General features: G+C 39.7%; 1 protein-coding gene across 3 annotated transcripts in view; it reads right to left on the reverse strand.

Annotated features, from left to right (window-relative positions):
* Positions 1-20,390, reverse strand: part of LOC125348602 (spermatid perinuclear RNA binding protein) — a 99,659-nt gene that overhangs the window by 55,778 nt on the left and 23,491 nt on the right. For all 3 annotated transcript variants that reach the window (XM_048341984.1, XM_048341976.1, XM_048341967.1), the window contains exons 2-3: positions 4,678-4,847; positions 148-368 (exon numbers count right to left, since the gene is read on the reverse strand). In XM_048341984.1, coding sequence (XP_048197941.1) covers positions 148-368; positions 4,678-4,680 — 224 coding nt within the window. In that variant the 5' untranslated portion in view covers positions 4,681-4,847. The remainder of the gene's footprint in view (positions 1-147; positions 369-4,677; positions 4,848-20,390) is intronic.

Consider the following 20,390-nt stretch of genomic DNA (forward strand, 5'->3'; position numbering starts at 1 on the left):
TGTCACAACCTTAATCCAGAGGATCCTGCAGCTTTTTTGTTTTTCTGCCTTTTTTTTTCTTGGTACTTGGGTTCAAACTCAGGGCCTGGAACCCTTGAGCTTTTCTGTCTATGCAGCAAAGCATCACAAAGGCCAATCCACACTCACTTGGAATAGTTTTCTACAGCCTCATCTTTCTTCACTTCTGTCTCGCCCTCGGTTTTTGTGCCTTTATTTGTTTCATCCAGCCAATCTGAGACATGTTTAAGAGCACATTCAACAGTAGACACCATATTCTGAACAGCTTCAAGTTCCTCCGGAGATGGGTAAATTGTTGAATGTTTCACCATAACATGGCGATCATCATTGGCAAAAGATCGAATAGATCTCTGTCAGAAGGAAAAAGTAAACAATTATTCAACAAAAGGAATGTTACCTGAAAAGGACTTACATCTTTTAAGTCATTTCAAAATTGTCAACTACTAAACTCATGAAAGAGAGTAAAGCTCTGTTTTATTGACCTCCACACACCAGAAAATTCCTTGTTTTGAGAGGGCTCACCTAAGATCACCCTTGGCACTGTCCATATATTATCTTTCAGTTGAACCTATACCTTGTGACTTTTCATCCAAAAAAAAGTCATTCATATTCATATCACATCATAACATTTACAAGAAATATACTTTCTAGCTTCAATAAATTTATAATGGTGACTCATAACAGCCTGTCACATTCCCTTCCAAATTGCTGGAGACTCACATCTCAAATATTTGAGATGAGGTAATATAATAGTAATATAAAATACAAAGATATATGAATTATTGAAATACTATTAATATTTGACAGTCAACCTTTGGTGCATGGTTTTAGCTTTTAAAATAGGTCAGTAAGAGATATTCCAAATTCCAGAATAGGGAAATATAATTACAAAGCAAACCAATTTGCTTACATATATATTACATTCTCAATCAAAATTTCCTACAAGCTGATTTAATTAAATCTAAACTTCTTTTGCTAAGGTACTGGGATGGCACCTATGGTCTCACAGATCCTTGAAAAGTGTGCCACCACCCACCAAAGTTCCCAGCGAAATAAAAACCATTTCAAAGCCTACCTAAAACAAAGTAAGTATGAGTATCAATATTCTACAAAGATGGAAGACCAGAACCATTACACTAAAACAATTTTTTTTTAAATTAAGCCGGGTGCTGGTGGTTCAGACCTATAATCCCAGTTATTCAGGAGGCTGGCATCTGAGGATCTCAGTTTAAAGCCAGACAGGACAGGAAATGTCCACAAGACTCTTATATCCAATTAACTACCAAAAAGTCAGAAGTAGAGCTGTGGCTCAAGTGGTAGAGCACTAAGCATTGAGCAAAAAGAGTTCAGGGACAACACACAGATTCTGAGTTCAAAACTCAGCCCCAGCACCAGCTGCTCATACCTGTAATCCTGGGGGAGGGAGGGGAAGTAATGAACAGAAGAGACAAATAACTCACATGAGAAGCAATGTAAGTCACAGTATAGTGTTTCTACATTACAACATAAAATTAAGACGACAGGGAAAATCATCAGATAACATTTTCCCCATCAGTCATACGTAAGATATTAGGACTACCTCACTTTAATTCTTGATCCAAATATTTAAAGAAACACCATCAAAAAATAAAAGCAGGGCTGGGAATATGGCCTAGTGGCAAGAGTGCTTGCCTCCTATACATGAAGCCCTTGGGTTCAATTTCCCAGCACCACATATACAGAAAATGGCCAGAAGTGGCGCTGTGGCTCAAGTGGCAGAGTGCTAGCCTTGAGCAAAAAGAAGGCAGGGACAGTGCTCAGGCCCTGAGTCCAAGCCTCGGGACTGGCAAAAGAAATTTTAAAAACAAACAAACAAACAAACAAATAAATGCAAGGACTGGGGATGTGTCTTGGCAGTAGAGTGCTTGCCTAGCATGCATAAAGCCCTGGGTTCAATTCCTTAGCACCACATAAACAGAAAAGGCCAGAGGCAGGAAGTAGGGCTGTGGCTCAAGTAGTAGAGAGCTAGCCTTGAGCAAAAAGAAGCCAGGGACAATGCTCAGGCTCTGAGCTCAAGACCCAGGACTGGCAAAAAAATAATGATAATAAAATAAAGCAAGAAGGGCACAGTGGCTCATGCCTATAATCCTATCAACTCAGAAGGCTGAGATCTGAGGATCAGAACTCAAAGCTAGTCTGGGCAGTTAAACCCGTGAGACTCTCATCTCCAATAAACTATTCAGAAAAAGCCAGAAGTGGTGCTGTGACTCAAGTGGTAGAGTGCTAGCATTGAACACAAAGAGGCTCAGGGAAACTGCCCAAGCCCTGAGTCCAAGCCCCAGGACAGGCAAGAAAAAGGACATGAGCCAAGCACTGGTGGCTCAGGCCTATAATCGTAGCTACTCAGGAGGCTGAGATCTAAGGATCCTGGTTCAAAGTCAGCCCAGGCAGGAAAGTCCATGACACTTATCTCCAATACACTACACCAAATAAGCCGTAAGTGGGGCTGTGTGGCTCAAATGGTAGAGTGCTAGCCTTGAACAAAAGAAGCTCAGAGACAGAACCCAGACCCTGAATTCAAGCGACAGGACAGGCAAGAAAAGAAGAACAAAAAAAAGGATATGCAAGGTAACTATTTTCTATTTTTCAGTACCAAGTTTGATCTCATGCTTGCGAGATAAGTGCTATACTTCTTCTACTTTCACCAAGATCCCAGTCCTGGGCTGGGGATATAGCCTAGTGGCAAGAGTGCCTGCCTCGGATACACGAGGCCCTAGGTTCGATTCCCCAGCACCACATATACAGAAAACGGCCAGAAGCGGCACTGTGGCTCAAGTGGCAGAGTTCTAGCCTTGAGCGGGAAGAAGCCAGGGACAGTGCTCAGGCCCTGAGTCCAAGCCCCAGGACTGGCCAAAAAAAAAAGATCCCAGTCCTACTTGCTTTAATAATTTTGGGGATAGAGTCTCATGTTTTTTTGCCCAGGCTCTATGCTTCCTGCCCAGGTAGGATGGCAGGCCTGTGCCACCATGCACTGTTGGTTGAGATGGCATCTTGCTAACTTCTGGCTCTGTTTTGCTGATTATTTTGGCCTCAAACCATAATCCTCCCCATCTGGCCTCCTGAGTAGCTGGGATTACTAGCATGAGCCACCACTCCCAGACTAAGAGGAAACTTTCTGAACTAAACATTTATATACATTATAAAGTAATATAACTTTCATATATCACCAATTAAAGGACTAGTTCAAAATCTTTTTATTTTCTAGGAGGAAAAAAAAAACCCTGCAATGTGAAGGCTAAAAAAACAAAACAAAAAAATCCTTAATTTTAAATTCAAGGTCCTATGGCAGTGAGTGTTACTGGTTTACTAAAGCTAACTTTACTAAATAATATTATTTATGAGCATTCTTTCCTTTTGTATTTAAATTTTTATGTCCTACAGGTACAAGGGATTTCATTCCATGGTTTAGATGGCTAGTAATCAATCTGAACTCCATTTCTTCACTTAAAAATAGCATGCTAGCTGGGAACCAACGGCACACACCTTTAATCTTAGCTTCGCTACTCAGGAGGCAGGGAAGTTCAGGGCAGGAAAGTCCATGAGACTCTTACCTAATTAACCACCAAAAAGCCAGAGATGGAGCTGTATCTCAAAGTAGTGGAGTGCTAGTCTTGAGTAAAAAAACCTCAGGGACAACAAAGTTCAAGCCACAAGACTATCACTGGAAAAAAGCACACACACACACATACAAACATACAAACACACACACACACACACACACACACACTCTGCTTTGCTTTTTATTTGTTTGGTGCTTGAACTCAGGACCTAAGTACTGTCCTTAAGCTTTTCCCCTCAAGACTACTAGCACTCTATCACTCTGAACCACAGCACCACTTCTGGTTTTCTGGTGGTTAACTGGAGATAAGAGTCTCATGGACTTTCCTGCCCGAGCTTGCGCATTGAACTGGCATTGAACTGGGATCTTCCTTGGGTAGCTAGGATTACATGCATAAACTGCTGGCAGGCAGCCAGCTTTGCTTTTGTTTTTTTGTTTTTTAATTACTTTAGTTATTGTCAAAGTGATGTACAGAGGGGTTACAGTTTCATAAAGGCAATGCGTACATTTTTTACCCAACCTGTTACCTCCTCTCTCATTCCTGCCCCCCACCCCGCCTGTCCCTTCCCCACTTCCCTCCCCCCATGAGTTGTACAAGTGGTTTAAGTATTGTCATTGCATTGGTTTGTCTTTTATCCTTTATCTCTCCATTTTGATATGTATCCCGGGTTGGACTCACTCATAATCCTACTTCTGTTTCTCCAGTACTGGAGTAACAGTTATCTATCTGCCACCTTGACTAGCATGGTTTGATTCCCTACAACCAAAACCATTGTTCTTTTTTTTTTTTTTCTTTGTTTGCCAGTCCCGGGGCTTGAACTCAGGGTCTAGGAACTGTCCTTGAGCTTCTTTTGCTCAAGAGTCACAAGGTACTGAAGGTACTGAGGAATCTAACCCAGAGCTTCAAGTATGCTAGGCAAGCACTCTACCACTAAGCCACATTCCCAGCCCCCAAAACTACTGTTTTCAACTGCTACTACTATTTAACACTTCCAGTTTTACACTATGCACTCATCTGCAAATACCAAGTTTTTTTTTAATCAGTAATCATCATCACCTACCATGGTTTTCTGTGGTACTTTAGCTTCTTTTTCCGGTCCTTTCCTCTCTTTCTAGTCTTCTTCACTAGACACTGTTTTGTGTGACAGTACTTCCTCATAAGCCTGAGTCCCCTGACAACTCAGTGTCAAATATAGCAAAGATGTTTGAAGACTTGTTCTCTGAAATACACCTGCAAGAGGAAAAAAAATACTTCTTCAACTTATGTACAATTACCTTAAAATGTGGGTAGAACCCATAAACATACTAATGATTTAAAGGGAACAAACTAGCTGAACACTGGTAGGTAGCTCATGCCTATAATCCTAGCTACTCAGGTAGCTAAGACCTGAGGATCATGGTTCAAAGACAGCCTGGACAGAAAAGTTCCTGAAACTTTATACGCACTAACCAACAAAAAGCCAGAAATGGAGCAGTGGCTCCATTTCAAGGTGCCAACTTTGAATGAGAAATCTAGTGGACAACATCCAGACCCTAAATTCAAGCCCTAGGACCAGTTCAATGCACGTACATGCACACACGAATAAATCATCCCTATTCCTATCTACCCTGAACTCAAACCATACTAGATCCTATTCCTTTGTGCCCACTCAAGCATTTCTCTTCTGCATCATCAGTTCTCTCCCTTTCCTATTCCTTATAATAGCACCCATCTTTAAAAAGTAGAAATGTAAAGTCTTACTTGACCTCTTGCTTCACTATAGATACAGGCTTAATTCTCTGCTTCCTTGTGGGGCACAATTCTTTTGGTTTCCATTTCCTCTCTTACATCAACCCCAAGCAGCCCTCCCACCCCAAAGCTCCATGGAAACAGTGTTTGTCAAGGTCTTCTAGGATTTCCATAGTACTTAGTGCTGGGAATGAGTCTCAGTCTTCTTCTAAGTTGGCCTCTCAATTCAACAATAGATGAAATTGGATGCTTCCTACCTGCACTTTACTTTCCCTGGCTTCCATACAAGACACCACTCTCTTTATTCTCTACTTCATAAATTACTGTCTCTTTTAATTCCTAAGTGCTATAATACCTCAACCACGACACTTCATCTCTTCACCATTGTACATACCCTCTCACAACAATTCCTTCCGGAAAACCACCACTATCTTGACTTAGGTAACTACAACCTCTCTGTACATTACCTTTATAACTTTTTTTTTTTTTTGGCCAGTCCTGGGCCTTGAACTCAGGGCCTGAGCACTGTCCCTGGCTTCTTTTTGCTCAAGGCTAGCACTCTGCCACTTGAGCCACAGCGCCACTTCTGGCCGTTTTCTGTATATGTGGTGCTAGGGAAGAACCCAGGGCTTCATGTATAGGAGGCAAGCACTCTTGCCACTAGGCCATATCCCCAGCCCCTCCTTTATAACTTTTTAAAAACTCAAAAAAGAGGGGCTATGGCTCAAAGTGGTAGAGTACTAGGCTTGAGAAAAAGTTCAATCCCATGACCTATAATAAATACAAATATATATGTACATATATAGACATATGTGTCTATATGTATGTTGTATGTGTATACATATATATGTGTGTGTGTGTGTATATAAATATATTGGGGGGGGGCAGGCACCAGTGGCTTACGCCTGTAATTCTGAGATCTGAAGACCATGGTTCAAAGCTAGCCTGAGCAAGAAAGTCCATGAGACTCTTACCTCCAGTTAACCCACCAGAAAGCCAGAAGTGGTACTATGGCTCAAAGTGGTAGAACACTAGCAGTGAGCTAAAGAGCTCAGAGACAGTGCCCAGACCCAGACTTCAAGCCCCACAACTGGCAAAAAACCAAAAAAAAAAAAAAAAAATTAACTAAATAATACCACAAATAGGCTGAAGATGCCTCAATTTTTATCTACTAAAAAGTTCCAGACTCAAATATATAACCAACATATAAGCCTGAGTGTCTAGTAAGCATCGTCAACTTCTGACATCCATCCCCCAGCACACACACATACACACACAGCTTTGTTCTTCCAAATCTTTCAAGAGAAGGCAAATTACTTCATCCCTCCAACTGTTCATGCTAAAAACAGTGTCAACTTTGATGCTTCTCTTCCTCTCACACTCCACACATCGGATCCATCATCAAATCCTTTCATCTTTGCCTTGGAACTCTACCAAAATCTGACCAATCTTCTCCTTCATTGTACCGCCCTGGTATAAGCTACCAACATGATTCACTTCAATCATACTAGTGGTTCCAACTAGTTATCTTCCTTCCCCACAAAGGGTTTGGACTTTTTTTGTTTTGTTTTTCTTTTTTCCCTCAAAAATAGTATTCAAGATGTTTCAACTAGGTCATGGCATGTCTCTGCTCAAAACCTTTCAACAGCTTCTCAGCTCTGAGTAAACATTTCATAATAATTAAGGTTATAAATCCCTAATAATCTGATTTCACTAACTTCGTGGGCTCTTCCTCCCTCACAGTCATCCATTCATACTGGTAGCATGGCTAAGTAAGGCTCCAACCCCAGGCCCTCTACATTCTCTAGTTTACTACTGCTATCCCGCCTCCTTCCTGCACTTTTCCAGGTATGTGTTCAAATGTCACCTTATCATTAGCTCACTCCTGATCACTGTATTTAAAATAGCAATACACACACACACACACATACCCAAGAAACTCATCCCAAAGCATATCTGTTCTATTCTTCTCCAAAGGATTTATCACTACTATGTGAGCTCTACTTTGCTTACTTTCTGTCTGATACACCTAGAACAGAAACTGGTACAAAGGAAAAACCTGAATCCCTTAGCTAGGGCACTATGGCTCACACCTTTAATTCTAGCTACTTAAGGGACTGAGATCTGAGGATCACGGTTCAAAGCCATCTCTGGCAGGCAAGTCTGTGAGAATCTTATCTCCAATTAACCACCAAAAACCCAGAAGTAGAACTGTGGCTCAATAGTAGAGGGACAGCCTTGAGTGAAAAAGCTCAGGGACAGTGCTCAGGTCCTGAGTTCAAGCCCCAGGACATACACGCACATACACAAAATATGTTTTCATACAGCACTGCAGTCAATACTCACTACTGTCCATTGGGATGAGGAAAAGCTATGTGCAGTGAATACATTAGCTTATCACATTCTGTTTTGCCCACGTCTACTACTGTGCTATTCCATGTTTGATCATGGTTTAAAGCAACAGATGCAAGGCGAGCTTTTAAAAGTCTCTCTGTAGAGAGACAGTGATATGAATTAGAAAGTTGTTGGACACCCTAGTTCCTGGGATGTCTCTGTCAGTATCTCACTTTGTATGATTATAGACAAATAATTTCACATATTTGTATGTTTGTTTTCCATATTATAAAAATTGTATATATTTTATAAAATATATTTACATATGGACTTATGCCTGGGCTGTGGCCCTAAGCTTTTTTGCTCAAGGCTAGTACTCAACCACTTTGAGGCACTATGAGGGCTAATTGGAAATAAAAGTCTCGTGGACTTTCTTGTCCAGACTGGCTTCAAACCACAATGCTCAGATCTCAGCTTCCTGAGTAACTAGAATTATAGGCATGAGCCACCAGTGCCTGGCTCACAGTAGTTATTTCTAGGGAAAGAAAGAACAGGTTAGGGAAGGAATACATACATCTGTACATATCCTAGCTACTGTTTCTCTTGGGGGGGGCAAGTTTAGCAGAACATTGGGATGAGGAAAAGCTATGTGCAGTGAATACATTAGCTTATCACATTCTGTTTTGTTCATGTGCTTTAAACAATGTAACTTCAAAATATTTTAAAATTTATGTCCTCATATAAAATATTCACAAACAAAGGAAACTTAGTCCTCTTGAACTTCTGTCTTAGCTTTCAGGTTTTATCAACATAACTATTCAATTTAAGCTAAATATTGATATTGATACAAGACAGTTCTCTCATGTTTGTTTGTTTTAAACAGAATTAGACATATTTCAAATTATCTAAGGGAGTAACCAAAGTCAGCCAACATATCAGGGAATAAAAGTCGCTGTTTCTGTAATGAAGGCCACAAAGAACAAATGGAGATAAAACTGTCTGGAAACTTCCTTCCTTCCTTTCTTTCCATCTGTCTGTCTGTCTATCATGGGGCTTGCACTCTGGGCCTGGGTACCATCCCTAAGCACTTCAGCTCAAGGCTAGAGCTATACAACTTAAGCCACAGCGCCACTTCCAGTTTTCTGGTGGTTAGTTGTAGGTAAGTGTCTCATGGAGCTTCCTGCCTGGGCTAACTTTGAATGGCAATCCTCAGATCTCAGCCTCCTAAGTAGCTAGGATTATAGGCATGAGCCACCTGTGCCCAGTGAAACACTTTAATTCTAAAGTATCAAGTCGAGTAACACTTGTTAGGATAGGGCCTATGGAAATCCAAAGATATCTCCAACTTCCTCTAACTTTTTAGAACTCAATTTTTAATTTTGACTTAATTTTTTTTACAAAAATTGGTTATAATTTTAAGTCTAAGGTACACTTTAGGAACGTATCTGCAAACTGTTTCCTTAAGTGCCAAAAGCAAATATTGTAACTTTGTGGACCACAAGGTTAAAATTAGTCACAATTTACAAATGAACAGGTGAAATCAAGTTACAAAACATATTTATGAATGCTTTATCAAGAGCTTTTATATGCATATTCTCATATTTGATTCTTACTTGAACCTGTATGATTAGCAGCACAGTAACAACCTCACTTTGGGTTGTATTAATATGGAGGCTATCATATCTGAAATATACTTAGAGTTCAAAATAATAAACCTCCCAAAAACAAATCCTCAAAGAAACAACAACCAAGTTAACAAGTGGGCTAAAGACTTAGAGACCGCTCCAAAGAAGGAATAAGAATGGCCAATAGACACATGAAGAGATGTTCGACATATCTGACCATAAAAGAAATGCAAATCAAAACCACACTGAGATTCCACTTCATCCCAGTTAGAACAGCTATTATCAAGAAAACTAATAACAGATGCTGGTGGGGATGTGGCCAAAAGGAAACGCTACTACACTGGTAGTAGGAATGTAAACTTATTCAACTATTCTGGAAAGCAGTATGGAGGTTCCTCAAAAAACTAAACATATAGCTTCCCTATGCCCCAGCAATCCCACTTCTGGGCATTTACCCAAATGACCACAAACCAGGCTACACTACAGCCACCAGCGTAATCATACTCACTGCACCATTTTTTACCATAGCTAAGATATAGAATCAACCCAGATGCCCCTCAATGGAGACAACTGGATCAAGAAAATGTGGTATATACACACAATGGAATTCTATGCTTCCATCAGAAAGAATGACATTGTCCCATTTGTAAGGAAATGAAAAGACCTGGAAAAAATTGTATTAAGCAAAGTAAGCCAGACACAAAGAAACGTAGACTACATAGTTTCCCCCATTTGTAATCATTAGAATGTACCTATAAATCTACAAGTAAACCCAATGCATAGTAAAAGACAAATAATTACATTTGGACAAAGGAGTACATTCTTAGGAGAGGGTAACAAGGGCTCAATAGCTATGTGCACATGCGCATGTAAAATGACACTTACTAAAATGAACTCCAAGAAATAGAAACAAGAGGCTTTTTATTGTACTGTTTGTGATTTCCTTCTTTCTCTTTTTCTTTGGTTTCTTTTCTTTCTTTTTTCTGGTCCCGCCCCCCCCCCCCCCCAGTCCTGGGGCTTGAACTCAGCTCATGGGCACTGTCCATGAGCTTCTTTTGCTCAAGGCCAGCACTCTACCACATGAGCCACAGCACCACTTCCAGCTTTTTCTGTGTATGTGGTATTGAGGAATCAAACCCAGGGCTTCATGCATGCTAGGCAAGCACTCTACCACTAAGCCACCTTCCCAGACTTTCTTTGGTTTATTCCCTTTCATCACTATTTTTGACTTTTGTACCTTTTGTCTTGTATATAATTGTATTTGATTTGGAGAGGGAAAAGGGAAACACAGAAACCATGGAACAAAGGCTGAACCAACTCAGCAGTGACACCCACTAGACACTGTGTTGGAAATGAACTATACAACTTGTGGGGGGGAGGGGGAGAGGAGAAAAACTAGGAGAAAATGAGAGAGGAGTGACACTGTTCAAAAAGAAATATATTCGGGCTGGGGATATGGCCTAGTGGCAAGAGAGCTTGCCTCATATACATGAGGCCCTGGGTTCGATTCCCTAGCACCGCATATACAGAAAATGGCCAGAAGTGGCGCTGTGGCTCAAGTGGCAGAGTGCTAGCCTTGAGCAAAAGGAAGCCTGGGACAGTGCTCAGGCCCTGAGTCCAAGGCCCAGGACTGGCCAAAAAGAAAAAAAAAAATATATATATATATATATATATATATATATATATATATATATGGTATCTGACTTATGTAACTATTACCCCTCTGTACCTCATCTTTTCAATAAAAATCATTTAAAAAAAAAACTATGGAGGCTAGAAGATACAATGTCAAGACTTTGCTGGAACATATACAACTTACTGTTTGTTAGCTAGGTGGCTTGTTGGCTACACCAATGTATAAGTGGGTACTTATTCTCACCTAATACTCTTGACTACCAATTCTTTTGTTTGTTTGTTTGTTGTTGTTGTTGTTGTTGCCAGTCCTGGGCCTTGGACTCAGGGCCTGAGCACTGTCCCAGGCTTCTTTTTGCTCAAGTATAGCACTCGGCCACTTGAGCCACAGCACTACTTCTGGCCATGTTCTATATATGTGGTGCTGGAGAATTGAACCTACAGCTTCATGTATACAAGGCAAGCACTCTTGGCCACTAGGCCATATTCCCAGCCCAACTTCCAATTCTTAACTGTGCTCCAGGAAGGTCTTGATCTGTAGAAGAAATCAGAGTGCCTAATAGTAAGGACTTCCACTTTTGGGTATGATCTAATAAGTGCTTCTACACTAGCCTTCCTGCTATGAACAACCATGAAAGTAGAAAAAATGTATTTGGTAACTTTCAGGCTTTGGGCAATTAATGCCACAAGAGTAACCTTGAATTCAGGAAATGAGCTCTGTGATTGCTCCTGCTCTGTAACTGAGGAGTATTTGCTGAGCCAGAATCCAGAACACAGTTGCCTAATAACCTTGCCGAAGAACTTTGTGCTTGAGCAAAAATCTTTAATCAGGGCATCAAGGAAGAGGAAAGGTATAGGAGAGACTCCCAAATGTTTGTAGGTGGGTTCCCTTGTGAATTCTTGGCAGAGGGTAGGGGGCTTTCCGTTTCAGGGGAAGATTAGGAGGCTTTTCACATGGTTGTTGCAGTGGCTCAGCGATAACAGAGGTGGAGAGTGGGGGAGGCTGAAGCCATAGCCCAGCCACAAACTGAGAGACCTTTTCAATAATCCATACAGCTGGTGAAATATTAGGAAGACCATGTGGATTGTGTAACATATGTGCACATGTGTTGGGGCGGGTGCCAGGCTTAAACTCAGGGCCTTATACTCTCACTTGCCTGTTTAGCACTCTGTTGAACCACACCTCCCAATTCTGACTTTTTGATGATTTGGAGATAAGAGTTTCCTGGATTAGTCTTCCCCATCCTAGCTCTGAATTTGAGTTCTCAGATCTTAACTTGCTGAGTAGCTACAAGTAAAACATGGGCAGCACTGGATTCTGGTGGCTCACGCCTGTAATCCTAGCTACTTCGGCTGTTCAAAGCCAGCCTGCCTAGGCAGGAAAGTCTGTGAAACTTTTGTCTCCAATCAACTACCAAAAAAGCTAGAAGTGGAACTATGGCTCAAGTGGTAGAGTGCTGGCCTTGGGGGGGGGGGGGGGGAAACCACTCAAGAATAGCGCCCAGGCCTTGCGTTCAAGCCCTAGGACCAGCACATTATTTAAAAAAAAAAAAAAAGTTAAACAATAGAAATTATTTCTAAACAGGGCACCAGTGGCTCACACCTGTAATCCTACCTACTAAAGAGGCTGAGATCTGAGAATCAATATTCAAAGCCAGCCTAGGCAAGAAAGTCTGTGAGTCTCTTATGTCCAATTAATCTCCAAAAAGCCAAAGTGGAGCTGTGGCTCAAGTGACAGAACAATAGTCTTAAGTAAAAAAAGTTCAGAGAGAACATCTAGGCCCTGAGATCAAGCCACAGGACCAGCACACACACACACACACAACACACATAGGTGGACTGAGAGATCACACCCATTTACATTTCAAAAAATGAAATATATACAATAGTGCTCAGAACCAAAATTAAAGCATCCAAGAAAGACATAGGATAAGGAGTTAAAGGAAAACTGGTGCTAATATACGTGTGATCCTAATTCATCTACTAAAGTTAAAAAACAAATATGAGGGCTACAAATGTAGCTCAGAGGTAGACTGCTTTGCCTACCACATGAGAGGCCCTAAATTCAATTCCCAGAAACCAACTTTTAACAAAAGCTTGCTTGCTTTTTTTTTTTTTGCCAGTCCTGGGGCTTGGACTCAGGACCTGAGCACCATCCCTGGCTTCTTTTTGCTCAAGGCTCTACCTCTTGAGCCACAGCACTACTTCCGCTTTTTCTGATTATGTGGTGCTAAGGAATCGAACCCAGGGCTTCATACATGGCAAACACTCTACCACTAAGCCACATTCCCAGCTCCAAAAGCTTATTTTTTCTTGGCAGGGGGAGGGAGGCTGGGGATGTGAGATTTGTAATTATATATACATTGGTATCCTCTAAATTGTTTGTCAACCTGATTTTATGTAGTTAAACTGCCTTCCTTTCTGCTCATCTACCACCACAATCTCACAAATTTCAGCTACAACACTGACACTGGTATATAAAATGGAAAGTCAATTCTTGTGCATGCATGCATCTACAATTTCCTGTCTAAGCTTCCCAATTGCTGAGATGGCCAATATGTGCCACCAGCCATTGCCCTGGTTACAAATATTTCCCTTTTTTTTATACCAGTATTGGGGCTGGAACTCCAGGGTCGTGGCACTGTCCCTTAGCTTTTTCACTCAAGGCTAGTGCTCTACCACTTAAGCTGCAGCTCCATTTCTAGATCCTTGGAAGTTAACTGAAGATAGTTTCATAGACTTTTCTGCCTAGGCTGGCTAGCTTCAAACCAAAACAAGTAGATCTGTCTCTTGAGTAGCTAGGATTACAAGCATGAGCCACAAGTACCTGGCTAATATTTTGTTTTTTTAAGTCAAACTCAACTATCAATAGTTAACATGTAGGCCAGTGGTAGAACACTTGCCAATTAACCAGCAAAAAGCCAGGCTGGAAGTATGACTCAAATGACTCAACTAGTAAAGTGCTAGCTGTGAGCAAGCAAATCAAGCAAGTACAAGGGCTCTGAGTTCAAGTTTTGGACTGGAAAAAAATTGAAAATAGAGCCAAGTAAAAGGGAGCAGTAGGCTGCAGAATTAAAAATAATGAGGGTAACTTTAATGGATAAGTTCTGAGCAGATCTGAAAGGAGTGAAGGACGTTCCAGGCAGAAGGAAGTATGCAAAGCCCCAAAATTAAAGGATGGCTGAATGTTAAGAACAGCAATAAGAAGAATGGAGTGTGCCAGGGAAGACTAAGAGTAGATGAAACTGGAGCGGATAATAAGGCAAGATAAAGAAAGAGCCTTATATTTGACTACTAAAAGAGACAATGCAGTTTTGAGCAGAAAATGAATATGATCTGACACGTGTCTGAAGAATTACTCAGGTCATTATATTGAGCTCAACTGTCAGAGGCAAAGGTATAGCAGAGGATCTGACTAGGAATCTATTACAATAATCCAAGTAAAAGATGATCAGACTAGAGTGATGACAAGAGAGGAGATGGTGAGAAGAGTATATCACTGCATATACTTTGAGGTAAGGGCAACAATTCCTAGCAGATTAGATATAGGAAATGAAAAAAGATGAATGATGGTGACTGTCCTGAACAACTGGTAGATGAGATTGCTTCCTCAGAGATGGTAAAGCATATGGGTGGAACATATTTCAAAAGGAATAAATCTCAAAGAGAGACCAATATTTAACATGATCAATTCCAAATGTCTATTAGGTAATGTACTGATTACACAGTTGAACAGATGTCTATGAAGGACAAATGTATCTCAGCTATATTAATTTAGGAGCCAGTATAAAAATAGTAAATGAAGATACATAAATCTAGATAAGATCTTTTAAACGGGACACCTTAAAAAAAAAGCACAGAAGAGAAAAGAATAAATTGATAAGGGCTTACTAGTGAAATTGGAATGAGGTAGACAGTGAACAATGCAGTATTCTACAAGCCAAGAGTGAAAAGTGTATCAAGAAGGAATGAATAAAATCATTTGTCACACGCTGCTTACAGGTCAAACAAAACAAAGACCGTGAATTTCCTATGCAATTTAGGCACACTGGTGTTGCTGATATCTCATCAAGGACACTTTCAGCTGAGAAGCAGGAAAAACGCTTGATTGAAGGGAACTGAACAGAAAATAAGATGGAGAAAGTGAAACTGTCCTAATACTGTCTGTGGAAATATAAAATAGTGCAGTTATTTTTTTAGAAAGCAGCTTTGGAAGTTGTTCACAATGTTAAATATAAGGTTACCACATCACTCAGGAGAAGTGAAAAAATTCACATAAAAACTGAGAGTCAGCCAGGGCACCAGTGGTAATCTGTAATTCTAGCTACTTAGGAGGCTATGATCTGAGGATCATGGTTCAAAGCCAGCCCAGGTAGGAGACTCCTTGAGACTCTTATTTCCAAGAAAATACCTCCAAGAGCCAGAAGTGGTGCTGTGGCTCAAGTGGTAGAGCAGTAGTCTTAAGCAAAAGAAGCTCAGAAGCAGTGCCCAGACCCTGAGTTCCATCCCCATGACTGGCAAAAAGAAAAAAGAAAGGGAGATTCCCAGAGCAATATCCTTGAGTAACTGAGAAGGGATGATAACTAGCTCACAAGTGAAGGGCTTATCTGTAAACCCTTAATAAATAAAAGTACAAATAGTTCTATGGCAAGAGAAGCAAGAGATAAATGGACAGGCACTTCAATTTTCATAGTGAAGTAAGAAGCAATATCATCAGTCAATAGAAAGGAAGGTATTATGGCTTTAAAAGGAAAAGGAATGATTCCATAACCCCTCTGAAAAATTAACAGGGAGTTAGACAGGAAGCTGAAATATGTCTTAGGGAGGAAGGTGGAGGCTAGGAGAGGGGAGGCAAATAAAAAAAAAAGGAATGATGGACATATGCAGTCATAATATTCAATGTACATATGTGAAAATTAAAATAAGGATAGTTATAGGGAGACTGATGGAAGGGTTGACTCTCCCATTGTACATATAAGTAAATGTACATGTTAAACTTAAACACCTTTATAACCAAAATAAAAATGAATCCAAGCATGTGGGCATGTATGTACACAGTATAATTCCAGTACATGGAAGACTAAGGCAGATCATGACTTAAAGGCCAGTTTGGGTTACACAGTGAAACCCTGTCTCAAAAAAAAATGGGAGGGGCTGGGAATATGGCCTAGTGGCAAGAGTGCTTGCCTCATATACATGAAGCCCTGGGTTCCGTTCCCCAGCACCACATATAAGAAAACGGCCAGAAGTGGCTCTGTGGCTCAAGTGGCAGAGTGCCAGCCTTGAGCAAAAAGAAGCCAGGGACAGTGCTCAGTTCTTGAGTCCAAGCCCCAGGACTGGCAAAAAAAAAAAAAAAAAAAAATGGGAGGGTGGGAGGGGGGAGCACGCGGCTGGGATTCAACTCAGTGGCAAAACACTTGCCTAGCAAATATCCTGTGTTCAATCTGCAGTACCAAAAAAAGAAAAAGAAAAAAGAGAAGAGGAATATTAGTATAACCAAACTGCTATCTAGGAAATTAATAGAATGGATAGCCTAGGTATCTATGATTGCCTTGCAGCATTAAGGACCCACTTAAAAGTTCAAGGTCATGAATTTTAAAATTTGATCAATCAGCATAATTTTATATGTGGGCATGCCCAGGCTAGCTTTGAACCATGATCCTTAGATCTCAGACTCCTGAGTAGCTGGGATTACAGGCATAACCCACCAGTGCCTTACATTTTTAAGTAATTTTTCCTACTTGGCAACAGAACTTGGGTCAGGAGGTGAATGGGAAGCTCATTTTTATCCATGAAACTTCCATAGGTATAAAAATAGAACTATTAATCTGCCTTTCCAAAACTGCTAAAGCAAAATGACTATGATAATCTCATTTAGAATTTAACCTAAAATCAAAAGGAGAAATTTAAAATAATCTCATGACTTTGATAAATTTAAATACCTACACACAACAAGGTAGAAGACACAAAGTATTTCAAATAGAGTGTTCTTTTCCACCTGTACAGGAAACACGAGAGTAGAAGCTGGCCAGGTACTGGTGACTCATGCCTGTAATTCTAGCTACTCAAGAGGCTGAGATCTGAAGATCATGGTTTGAAGCTAGCCTAGACAGAAAAGTCCATCAAACTGTTATCTTCAACAAACCATCAAAAACCCAGAAGTGGTAGAGTTCTAGCCTTGAGCTCAAAAGTTCAGGGACAGTGCCCAGGCCCTAAGTTCAAGCCCCAGGAATGAATGGCATTAAGAAAAAAATTAAAGTTGCAGAATCATATCACTTACAAAAACCCGATTTGAAACTAAATGTCATATAGTAGTAAATATAATTAAACACATATACTATGAAATAATTCATATATAATATATGCAGGCAGCAGTGGATAAGTAATGAAACAGGATGTATACTGAAAGGTTTTGCAAACTAACATAGTGCTTGTGACTTTAGGAGTACTGGAGTTATAGGTTGTTTCTAGTTTTATTGGAGGGGATGCCTAATTATGCTATACAAATTGACTTAAAACAGATTCTCAGTACAGGAAAATTAAGTAAAACAACCAGAATAACATAACAAATTTTGACAGTTATATGTTGCTTAAAACAATAAAATGATACGGTCATTTTTAAATATGTATAATCTTTTACAAGTTCAAAAGAACCACAAATTATGGAGCTACAAACCACCAGCCATTCAAAAGAAAATTGTAGCTTATAAACGACTGGCTGACTGCCAGTCTAAAGGAATTTTTTTCTCAAGCTTTGTTAGCCACAATACTCTTTCAAAAAAGTGACTATAACCTTATTATTCAATCAAGGAGTAATGTCATTAGGTGGTAAAGGTAAGTCAATTCTTGACATTAAGATAAATAAAGCTTATGAACACACTCACCAATACAGTAAGATGTCACACTGAAAAAGGGGATCTGGAAATTATTAATTCATTACTATTTTGCCATAATTAAGCAACTGTCAGTATTTTTTTTTAATATATCCTTAGGCTAGAGATATAGCTCAAGTGATAGAGAGCCAACCATGAGTAAATAAGCCAAGCAAGAGCACAAGGCTCTGAATTCAAGCTATGGAACCAGCATAAAAATTTAAAAAACTCAACTCTGGAATCCAAGAGTAATCAATTTTTTTTTTTGCCAGTCCTGGGACTTGAACTCAGGGCCTGGACACTCTCCATGAGTTTCTTTTGCTCAAGGCCAGCACTCTACCACTTGAGCCACAGTGCTACTTCCAGCTTTTTCTGTTTATGTGGTATGAGGAATCCAACCCAGGGCTTCATGCATGCTATGCAAGCACTCTACCACTAAACCACATTCCCAGACCGAATCAATACGTGTTTCTTTTAAGTCACCACCCAACACCTCCCCTCAAACAGGTCTCCTTTGAAAAACGGTAACAATTCTTGTACAACCCAAATACATTTCCTTCAACTTAACTGCTCAAGTGAAAAGATAAAAGATGACACTTTGGAGACAAAGTGATAGAGGTTGAAATCTCAGCTGTAATTCTTAGCTCTTAAGTACCTTAGGTGACTAATTATTCCAGGCCTTGATTTTCTCATTTATTTTATTTTTGCCAGTCCTTGAGCTTGAATTCAGGGCCTGAGGACTGTCCCTGGCTTCTTTTTGCTCTTGCCACTAGGCCATATTTCCAGCCCAGGTTTTCTCATTTATTAAGCAGATACATTATAGTTCACCTCATGGTGACACTGTTTTAAGGACCTAAAGATGCAATGTATATAGAGTACAGCACAGTCATAGGTCCACAAGAGAAGACAAGAAATATCTGAAATACTAGGAAGTTAAATGTCTTGTGTAACTAGTAATAAATTAGAAGTAACTCTGTTGAAAAATCAGTAAGGAGAACAACAAAAACACTGCTATATAAATGCCTTAACATGGTAGGTACTTTATAATGTTTTAAAACCAACTAATTCAGTAAAGTAACAACTAAGCACAAGGTACTTCATGAGAGTATTGAAAAAGCTGCATTTCTAAGAAATTGAAATGGTTACTTGGTATATGTAATCTTAACATAATCGTTTTCTCATCTTTCAAACAGCAATGACATACTAGTCTTTTATAGATTTTTTTTCCAGAGCTGAGGACCGAACTTGGGGCCTTGCGCTCGCCAGACAGGCGCTCTTCCACTGAGCTAAATCCCCGGCCCCGGAAGTCTTATATCATTTAGTTTTCAAAGGCAAATAACCTGTAAAAATACTAGAAATTGTACAAATATATGTATGTGTGTATGCGTGTGTGTGTGTTTACAATGTGAGGGAAAAAAATATGAACCATGCCAGGTGCCAGTGGCTCATTTCTGTAAGTGTAGCTACACAGGAGGCTAAGATCTAAGGATCACAATTTGAAGTCAGCCCAGACAAGAAAGTCCATAAGACTCTTACCTCCAATTAACCAACAAAAAGCTTTAAGTGGAACTATGACTCAAATGGTAGAGCCTTGAGTGAAAAGTCCTAAGGGATAGCACCCAATTCCTGAATTCAAACATAATAAATTCCAATATAACCTACAGTAATTATTCTATATGAACTCTTCAATCAAACATAAGTGACAGAATGAATATGTGAATGATCACTACACTGTCCCATAAAAAAGAATGGCCTTAGCTTGTATATCAAATTTGTGACAAAGAACACTGATTAGTCCATCTTTTCTCAAGAGTACATCTTACCCTCCACTATAAACTTAAGATGCCCTTTGCATAAACCGTATCTCTGAAAGTATCTTATGCAATGCCTTATCAATTTTAAAAAGCATTCAAATATTTAATGGCTACCATATTTTAAAATTTGGCTACCCTTTGTTTCCACTAATAAGATAGTTTCTAAGGGTTATATAGTAATCCACAAGAATTTCCAAATCATGTAGTTATCTAAGCTGTAATCTACAAACCTGGTCATGCTAATCCATTTTCCTATTTATCTACTTCTGTTAATCTCTTAGTTCAAGAACCCCTGGAGATTCTCAAAACCCTACCAGGAATCTGGTGGAATGATAGAGTTTTTCAGTGGCTACATAATGAATAAGTATTATAATAAGTGTGTCACATTTGGAAGATCAACTTAATTCAGTGAATGAGCAACATTTTCCAAATAAACAATGCATGGATAAAAGATCCAATCAACTTGCAAAAGAGACCAATCAATTTTAATATAACTGAATATGAAACAGTTACTGATCTGGTTTCAGATTTGGCTTCAAATTCCACTAAACACTACCATTTGTCAAGTTTTGATGTAGTGTCAAAGAAAAATGTCTACAATTATGGGGGGGGAGAACAAAGTCAAATTATCTTCTTCATATAATTCAACAAGAATATAACTACAGACTAAATGCAGAAGTGGATGTCAGAATCCAAGTCTTCCAATAAACTGGACATTGAAAGATGCAAAAATACAAAGCAAAAACTATTTTTCTCATAAATTCCTTT

Source organism: Perognathus longimembris, chromosome 1 (genome assembly GCF_023159225.1).
Source record: "Perognathus longimembris pacificus isolate PPM17 chromosome 1, ASM2315922v1, whole genome shotgun sequence".
NCBI classification, from domain to species: domain Eukaryota; kingdom Metazoa; phylum Chordata; class Mammalia; order Rodentia; family Heteromyidae; genus Perognathus; species Perognathus longimembris.